The sequence below is a fragment of the Natrix helvetica genome (genome assembly GCF_964273705.1).
Source record: "Natrix helvetica genome assembly, chromosome: 4".
In the NCBI taxonomy this organism is placed as follows: domain Eukaryota; kingdom Metazoa; phylum Chordata; class Lepidosauria; order Squamata; family Natricidae; genus Natrix; species Natrix helvetica.
Window position 1 is genome coordinate 99,922,833 of NC_138550.1, and position 10,119 is coordinate 99,932,951.

The 10,119-nt window shown below is 37.9% G+C and overlaps 1 protein-coding gene across 8 annotated transcripts in view; it reads left to right on the plus strand.

Annotated features, from left to right (window-relative positions):
- The window catches only part of HIVEP1 (HIVEP zinc finger 1), an 87,965-nt gene extending 78,273 nt beyond the window's left edge, over positions 1-9,692 (plus strand). For all 8 annotated transcript variants that reach the window (XM_081950111.1, XM_081950118.1, XM_081950112.1 and 5 more), the window contains 2 exons: positions 4,566-5,083; positions 7,629-9,692. In XM_081950111.1, coding sequence (XP_081806237.1) covers positions 4,566-5,083; positions 7,629-8,801 — 1,691 coding nt within the window. In that variant the 3' untranslated portion in view covers positions 8,802-9,692. The remainder of the gene's footprint in view (positions 1-4,565; positions 5,084-7,628) is intronic.
- The last annotated feature ends 427 nt before the right edge of the window (positions 9,693-10,119 follow it).

Sequence of the window (10,119 nt, forward strand, 5' to 3'; positions counted from 1 at the left end):
AAAAACCATCCTTAGATACTCTGGGAGGAGGCTTACCCCACGAATACACAGCACATATTTTATTAAATAGAATGCTCTCTGGTTTTTAAAGATTGAAAAACGTTAAAGGTTCAAAACTATTCAAAACTTTTAATTAATTAAAGCATTTCAACCTAGTGATACTGGATGGCGAACAATACCTAAAAGTATAAAAGCAGAGCAGGGATTAAATTGGCTTATTATTTCATCTTTGAATTTCCAAAATAATGGCAAGGAAGGGATAAGATAAAATTCATTATTTCTGTAACAATGGCTTGGGCCTTATCACTCACATCGCATTGCACCAAGGTGCTTCTGGGTTGAAAGGATTAACAATACCTTTCCCTGGGGGATGCCCAATTGGGGGCTCCTTTCACATCCCTGGCAGGAGCTGAAGCAAAGGACAGGAGCAGACATCTCACAGCAGCACCTGGGTCTCAAACGCAGCCTTGCTCAACTCCAAGCCAGAATCCTAACCATGCAAGCCACCATGTTCTTTGCCTTTTCACTGATTTTGGGATTTTTCAGTTTGATAGGTAGCATTTCAAATGTGAGTGTTATGAGTATTCTCAGTTGTTATTTCTACTACTTTTAATATCTATGCTTTTGTTTTTACTCTGGTTTTAATTGTTAGTTGCCCAGAGTCATGTTTATGAGATGGGCGGACATCTCAATTTATTAAATAAATAAATAAAATAAATCTTAAGCTCTAGGATTGCAGCCATTTGAGTTCATTCTTTTCCAGTGAATCACAAATTTAATTTCTGCAGAAGAAATTGCAGCATAATTTATCAAAGAGTTTCCCACCAAGGTATTTATTTATGTGGCAAAATCTATATTTTAGTTTATGGTTAATGGCAAGAGTCCCTCCAACAGTAGTGAACTATTTGAATAATATTTTAAACATTTTTTTAAGGAGCTTGATAGCTAGTAAGCAGTATTATTTCAGGATAAATTTTAAATCTGATGTTTTTAAGTTGCTCAAATATGAGTTTTCCCAATGGATGTCAGTATTAGAAAGAAAGAATAAAAATAAAACAGATATAAATATAATTCAATTTTTCAGACATTTAAACTTTAAGCAAGGAAATATGTAAAACTGAAAGTGTGATAGATACAAATTAATATAAAACATCTTTTCTGCACAAAGGGATTTTCATTGTGAAAACTTAATATGGTCTATATGAAAATCTTTTCATCATGTTTTATATAGAAATACTATTGCTATACTTTGTTTATAGCTTTATGTCCCGTAAGGAAAGTGGTTTTTGTCACTACTATAAGCAGTAAGTTAATAATGTGTTATGCATATGGTATTTTACACATTAAAAAAATTGGATCTTTGCACAAAGATTCATTGTTAGTTTAAATAATAGCTATATTTTATCAAACTATAGCTGAAATTTCCTTGAGAGTTGTAAATCTTAAATGATTCAGAAATACTTTTTAAACTTAATAGTAATTAAATCACAATGCAAATAGCTTGGCTGAAGTAGAAAAAAACATTAAGTACAGTACAGAAAGAACAGTTACCTTATTCAATATCATATCATTTCTTCTACATTTATCATTTTCATCAACTCTAAAGTTTACAGTTAGTGTGGATGATATTAAAAAGCCTCTTAGTGAAGCTCTTAAGAAATATTTTATTAGGAAAAAGGGAAGACCACATATCCCTAACCACATTATTAACAACTGCTTCAGAGCTTACTGATAACATCTTTAGCAAGGTAAGTATCTCCTATTAGTTGTTACTCAGTACTGGAGCATGTAGAGGGAATAATCTTTATTCTCAAAAGCAACTGTTTCTTGATTATTTGTATTGTTAAATATTTGCATTAATCACTATACGATTCATATGATTCAGAGTTTCAGAATGAATTGAGAGCAATCAACAGCAGTTCCTCAATTGTTTGGAATCTATATTTTTTCTCCCAGGTTGATCACTGAGAGTTTAACAATAGCATTGTTTATTACAAGTGGTTCTAACGTTATGACCACTGATTCAGATATAATAGGCAAACATAAATGGCTAATTTTTGTGAGATAGTAGAATTTTGTCAAGCAGAATACGATCAAATAAAATCAAAAGAACAATTGGTGGCAGAGGGATATAATTGCTAATGGTTTTCTTATTTATAGTTATTAAAAAGGTTTAATGTAAACAAATGAATATGCTTTTGAACATTGTTAAGACTAAGCTTGAAATGAAATTGTGTACAAATGGTGAACATGGATTTGCTACAATATATAAACTTTTATTGAGATTTGAACTAAAAGTAAAAGAAATGAAAGATAGTATGATAAAGTGGGCTAAAATTTTTGATTATAGTATACAGTGCAACAGTAGGGAAATATATGGTGGAGAGGATTCAAATTTACGCTACATTATAATCTTAAAGATAATTTTTATAAAATGCATTTGTCACCAGAGAAATTGTCTTGAATGTATAAAGGCGCTTCACATTTACATTGGAAATGTGAACAACAAAAAGAGATATTTTATCATGCTTGCTGAATGAGGAGGACTTAGGACTGATCTTCAGAGTTCTGGCTGTTGCAGAGACCCTGCTGTCATGTTATCAAAGTCTCGGCTCTTGGTGCCTAGCTGATGATTATGATACCACAGCAAGCTGCAGTCTTGTGATTGCAATTTCTATTGTTTTCTGCCAGCTTTCCAAAAATAAAATCAATAGAGAAGTCAGAAGTTGCTCCCACCATTTTTTCACCCTTCCTCCACTCTCTGTAGCAAATGCCTGTGGCACTCCCCACCCCTCCGTGGCACTGCCCAAAAGCTCATGCTTTGTAGAACCAGCACATGGCGAACCACTGTTTGGTTGTATTCTCCCCCACAGCCTGATTTCCTGGGACTTCTGCCCCTATTCTCATTGAACTCACATGAAATTCTTACTTAATGTCCCACATAGTCCTGGGGTTACAACAGCAACCAGGATTGCTACCGCTAAGCGATGTGGTCACTTTACAATTGCATCATTTAGGAATGGAAATTCTGGTAACCTGAGGACTTCCTGAGCAGAGTCCAAATCTCAACTTGACCTTGAATTTACTTGGTGATTTTGGTTCAGTCATACTTTCTCTCATCCAAGTAGCCTCATAGGTTAGGAGAGATACGCTCCTCATATGTCATGCCTTGAGATATTAGGGTAAAGGCAGTGTATAAATTTAAAAAAAAACCCACTTATGTTATATGGATCTTTATATTATTTTAAACTCAAAAGAGCCTTTTTTCACCTTTTACCTTGAAAGATATATAGAGTATCATGATTTCTTAAACTAGAATGATCTTTCTCAGTGATGACTAAACTTTTTTGGATCACATGCCAAAAGCGGGGGGAGCACAGGTGGGTCATGCGTAGGCGTGCCCACACCCATAATGCTACGCACGCGACCCCAGCGCAAACCTTCCCCTCGCTTTGGTGTGATTTTTTCACCCTCCAGAGGCTTTCTAGGAGGCTGGTGAGGGCGGAAACAGCCTCCCCTGCCCCACCGGAGGCCCTCTGGAGGCTTCAAGAGCTTCCCTGAAGCCTCCGGAGGGTGAAAAGCAACCTTAAAAGAAGGCCAAAGTCAGCTGACCAGCGTGCACATGCGCGCTGGAGCTGACAGGGCAACGTCTCGCGTGCCCTAACAAATGGCTCTGCATGCCACTTGTGGCACGCATGCCATAGGTTCGCCATCACAGAACTAGCTGTATTCTATGTCAATAGCATAGATTGATAGACAGCTGTTATGAAAAAAGGTGCATATGTCACAGATTTTTTACTTTGGTCCATAAACACCACTCTTCCTCCCATATTCATTTGACCCAAGGCCTGAATCTAAACCTCCAACTCTAATGAAAAACCAGCTTTAAAAAATTGAGGTAAAATTGGATAAGATTTTCAAGAATAGGAGTCTATTAGCAAATGGAATTATTTTTGGGCAGTGGAAGAATTTACTGGATTAAATAAATAAACCATGATCCTTGCTTGAAAAAGTAGAGTTAAAAAATCAAATAAATTAAAATAAATAAGAAAAAGCCAACAAAGGAGTCAATTTGCTGGATATCATGAGCTTCTGCACCGAAAAAGACTACCATGGGTATCCCCCTGAAAACTGTTTAAAAGATGGTTGTTATCCATCTGTTACACTGCATAAACTTTGCTTTCATAGGGTTTTATTCAATCTTAGTAAGGTCTTAGTGACACTATATGTGGTTAGTTGATTAAAACCGAAATGTGATGTGCTGTATCTGTGGGGGATATCTTGCATGTCTAACTATTCCCCCTTATTTTTTTAAAAAAAAAGTCTGAATGCTTCTTCCACCTTCTACCAGTTATGGAATCAACCACGCTAAAGTCCTTCAGTCCAACATGCTACTTTTTGGCTGGGGGGGGGGGGGGGAGGGAGGTTTCATAGGGATTTCTGCATATACTTCCATTTACGTCCATGAAGTTCATGTTCAGAAAAGGAAAGTAAATGCAGTGCAAGGAATCTCCTCTGAACTGCTGGGTTGTTATATGGGAATTTAATTTTGTTCTCTTTCCCAGGTGAAAAGCAACGGCTAAATTATGAACAGTCTGGATTTGATCCAGAGGATTCAGATGGGCCAGAAGATGAAGACAACGATAACGAAGATGATGATGAAGATAGCCAAGCAGAATCAGTTTTATCTGCTACTCCCTCTGTTTCAGCCAGTCCACAACATCACCCCTCAAGAAATGCTTCTCATGAGGTTTCAAGCGCTGATGAAGAAAGTAGAGTTTTGGACTGTTTTGCTGGGGTTCACGTAGACTCTGTGGATAGCCTGCCAAAAGCACTTCTCACAAAAATGACAGTACTTAGTACAGGGCACTTGGACTTAAGGAACTCAGGGCCACCATTAGCAGCTATTTCCAGAGAAGCAAAAAAGGAAAGCGTGCAAGACAGAGCAACAAGCACAGAACCTGCTGTGTCTTCAGAAACATTTCATCGGTCATCATGTCATCAGATGTATGTGGATTTCCCAGGTGCAAAAGAAGTCTTAGGAAGCAACACTCCTCCTATTAGTACTACAGCAACTTTGAAGGTGAGAGAAAAAGGCTTTTTTTTTTTAATTCCCGAATTTATTGCAGGGAAAGTAGGCAGTGCTTCTTGTTTTATTCCCATAATTATGGGGGTGGGTGGGTTTGGATATACGGTAGATATTAACCATGCTGATCTGGGCATTTACAAAAAACGAGTCACTACAAAATTGGAAAATTAGACTGTGTATTGTGTACCTTTGGTGCAACAAAATATATAGGATTTATTTTTGAAAATATAACACTGATATAACTTGCATCCTTTCTCTTAATGGCTGAATTGAGGAGAATGGGAGTTACCAAGTAATATCCATCAGATGTACAGAAATTCTTGTTTCCAGTTTTTCTGCTCAAACTGGTTGAGGAATTTGAAAATGTAGGATTGAAGAATCCTAGTTTCAATATTCACATTAAAGTTGCTTTTGTGTAGCCCGCTGAGGACTAACATGCATATCACTTTCTGGACATGCTATATTCTACTACTTGGATGTGAATGATTTTGAATTGGGGAGAACAGTGGGGCGTTTGTGTGTGTGTTCATTTCTGTTATGGTCTAAAGCAGAAATCGGTTCTTTCTGGAAAGTAGTGGATCAATTAAAATTAATCTGAAGTATTCAATTACTTTGAGCATCACTGCTATTTACGTCTAAACTTTAGTCTAACCATGGAATGATGTATAGAAGAGGACTAAAGACGTATTTGCCAAACACGGCAGGCTAAGCCACTTAGTTCCCTGGCTTTCAGAAGGAACTGAAAAACATTTGATATAAGATTCATGGTAACTGTGATTAGAATTACAGAAGTTCATTATTTTACTTAATTTGTGGCAGTATTAATAATAGCAAGCTTCTACGTTAAGTTCTCTGTAAGGCTACTCTGTTTTCCCGAAAATAAGACCTCCCTGCATAATAAGCCCAATTGTATTTTTGAGCGCATGCTCTAAAATAATCCTTCCCCCAAAAATAAGTCCCCCCAAAAAATATTGCAACACAGCAGCAGGCATGAGGTGACCACACTCGCTGCCTCCTGCACCTAAAAAAAAATAAGACCTCCCCGAAAATAAGGCCAAGTGCTTATTTTGGGGTTCAAAAGAAAATAAGACCCTGTTTTATTTTCGGGGAAACCCATTATCTAGTCCGGCTTTATATCAGATTTGGTTATTGTGAACTCACGGTCACTATGTTGGATGAATTGTCAACCATATTTCTTGGCTTTGGTCCATTTTGGATTTTAACAGCATTTGAAATAGACTTAACCATCTCCTAAACTCATTTAAATGTGTATTTTGCTGCCCTTTTCAAGATAATAAATCTCGCAGAGAAAGAAGCCTTCTTTGGACTGTGAATACAAAAAAATATATATCTGTCACCCGGTTGCTAATGTCCATTTTAGCAAGATGGTTTAAAACAAGACTGTACCCTTTATTTGTGCACAATTCAATGTTATCACCTTTAATGTCCTTCATGGCAGAGGGCCAATTTATTTCTCAAATAGAGTTTATCCATCAGATAATTTCAGTCAGAATAGGGGGAATTCCAAGTCCCCTCAATTAAGTGTCATCCATTGGGATCCAGGAAACATGCCCTCATTGTTGTGGTGATACACTCTTTGGATGAAATTTCTCAAAGATCCATGTGGTTCCATCTGATGATGTTTTATAACTTGGCTGTTCTTCAAGGCATTCGGGTAGGGTGGTCATAGAGCAGGGGTCTCCAACAGTGGTGACTTGAAGACTTGCAGAAGTCTTCAAGTCGCCAAGGTTGGAGACCCCTGTCATAGAGGACCTTCAGTTATGTTTATGGAATGTGGCTTGCCTGGACATAGATGAACATTTTCTTATTGTTTTCTATTTTTCTTAAGTTAAGCTGCCCAGAGTTATTCTGAAGTCAGGCAGCCTCTAAATTCAATAAATAAAATTGTTGTCATTGTTATTATTATTATTGATTAAATTGGTTACTTGGCCTGGTTTTAACATTAAAATGTTTATTTTCAGTATGGAAATAGCATTGGGTGGTTGTTCTGCTCAGTTCCATGGAACCTTTCCACCTTGGATGTGCAGTTGCCTGTAGAGAAGCAGAGAGAGATTTAATTGAAGTGCTTGTATTGTGATTGTTTTGGTTTCTGAATGCCTGAAGTGTGCTACAGTCTTGACACAGGTTGTCACTGGTACCAGTGGAAATATCCTAAGATTATTTTTAACGTCACTGCAAGGCCATATTGCCTGGATAATTCTTCAGAAAAAAGAATATGTGCTAGTTAATGTTGTAACTTTTTCACTAAGAATTTAGAATAGTGAGAGTTTTAAATAGAGTCCAGTCTTGTGTCAATTGTAGAAACACAGAGGATGTTTTGGGATTCTCAAAATTAATTTGAAATCAAATAACCGGGAACTCCACCCTTGTTTTTAGTCTAAAACATTGAAGAACTGAAACTCGGGTCTCTCAATTAAATCAAATTCTATGCATTTCAGCCTAAGAAGGAACTAGCAGGTGCATATTTCAGAATTATTACTGTAAACACCTTTCTCATGTTTTCTCTTTTCTTGGGCAGAGCACAGCTTCTACTAGACTTCCTTCTGTACCCACAGACCAGAGTACACAAACTACAGTTGTTGTTCCTTCAGTGGCATCCCCTTTTGCAGAGACGCAAGAGCAAAAGCATGGAGAACACCAACAGACCATGAAATTAGGACCTCCCCAGACTCATCTGTTTAGCCACCTCCCCTTGCATTCTCAACAACAAACCAAGAGTCCCTATGGAGTGGTTCCAGTGGGGGGGATCCACGTGGTACCTGCTGGCTTAGCCACCTACTCTACTTTTCTACCCATTCCAGCTGGGCCAGTGCAGCTCACTATTCCTGCTGTCAGCGTGATCCATAGAACTACAAGTGCTCTCAGCGATCCAGCCTGTGCGGTCTCCGGCACTGCAAATCACCTTGGTCTAGCAGAAGTGAACAGTGTGGTTCCCTGTATCCCTATAGGCCAAATTAATGTGCCGGGCATCCAGAGTCTGAGTACACCAGCCCTGCAGCCTCTTCCATCCCTGAGCATGGAAACGGTGAATATCTTAGGCCTGGCTGGCACTGGCCTAACACCACAGATACATCATTCGGGATTAACGCTCAATGCCGTAGGGTTACAAGTGTTGACTGCAAACCCTTCCTCTCAGCGCACCTCTAGTCCTCAGGCGCACATTCCGGGCCTGCAAATATTAAACATAGCACTGCCAACTTTAGCTTCTCCGGTGAGCCCTAAGACTGCAGATGATCAGGGGATTGTAGAATCACCAGCCTCCAGAAATAACACTTGTGAAACGTTCCAACTCCAGAGTTCTGGAAGCTTAGCTACTCCAGACCCTGCTCAGATTGCCAGTGCTCTATCTTCTCAGAAGGCACTTGCTGACAAGCGGTACAGCATCGAAAATCGATTGAAAGTGGGCCCTGCAAGGGACTATCGACAACGTGATATCCCGGATAATCTGGACTCTGAAAGTTCTGACTTGGAGAGTCCCAAAAAACCAAAGTGCAATATTAGTGCTATTCAGGTGGGACAGCCTTCTGGGTCGGAGCCTCCTGCAAAAGTGAATTCAGACATTTTATCCAGTTCCCCCAGACATCAGATGGTCCCTCAGGATAAAGAATTCCATCGGTCAAAAAGACTGCCGAAGGTTGACTTGAGTGATGGCAGCAGTGATGATGAGGACAGACTAGTAATTGCAACCTAGAGTGTTTTGGTTTCATGTTGAGTTGTGTGTGGGGTTACGGGTGTTTTGTTTTGTGTGTATGTTTTTTTTAAAGTAACACTTACTAGGTTTCTTTGCAAACCTCCCTTTTACTTAAAGCACATATTTTCTGACACAAACTCATTACTAATCTTTGTGCAATCATGAACTCTTGACCAATAATTGTTGTTTCTTGTCAGCTCCGGCCATTTTTTTGTACATGTTGTATAGACAATTGTGCCTTTTTTGTGTTTTATGTTTAGAAAACTGTACAGATTGTCAAAATTATATATTATATGTACATTAAACCTGAGTAGTTACTTTTGTTTCGTAAGTAAAAAAATCTTATGTCAAATGAAATGATTAAATTATATGTTGCACTGTTAAATGTAGATTCTTATGGCTGTGGGGCGAAGTTTGTATGTACAGATTCAGTTATGTACAACTCCATATTTATTGTACCCATATTAGTCTGGGGGGAAGGGAAGAAGTTCTGTCCATTTTTCTCATGTATGACATTAGCTTTACACTTAAAACAAAAATCCCGTATCTGTGTTATTGAACTATTTCAGTAAAATTTTTGTTTACTGACTTTACTACTGGCTTAAGTTGTAACTCTTTCTAAATGAACCAACAAGAAAGAACAACTCTGTTCTGTGATGATAATGATGATGAAAACATTAAAATTGTAAATACATTGCTAATAATTTCTCCCTTGTTCCTCTCCATCCTATCCAATTAGTTCTTAGAAGAGTTATGGAAAAGTGATATATTTCTTTGTTTAGCAGTATTGTAAAGAGAATTTCCAAAATGCGGAGTTTTTTTTCTTTTTTCAATAGATTTTTTTTTTATATTCTCAAAAAAACAACTTCTCTTTTTTTGTTAAAGTCCTTTATTAAAAGAAAAAAAAACAAAGGAAGGCTCATGCTATTTCTTGTTAAATTTAGCTGCTTTATTAAAGTCGGACTGTCACAAAATTAAATATAGTTACCTTTGTGACAATGGTAAACCTTTCAGGATACTTTTTATTTTCACTGAAAAACAAGCATAAAGGTACTTCTGTTGTTTCCATTTTTAACAAAGTTAAGATTTAAATGCTATAGTAGCTGTTCATTTATGTTAGTAGTTTAAATTATACTTGCTCTGGAGCTTTTTTGCATAGGATGAAGATTTCAGAGCAGGGGTCCCAAACCCCCGGGCTATGAACCAGCACCGTCCTGCGGCCAGGGACCATTCTGCACAAGTGAGTGAACCCCCATCCGCACATGCATGAGATCCAGACAGCGCATGAAACCATGCCCCCCCCCCAGTCCATGAAAAC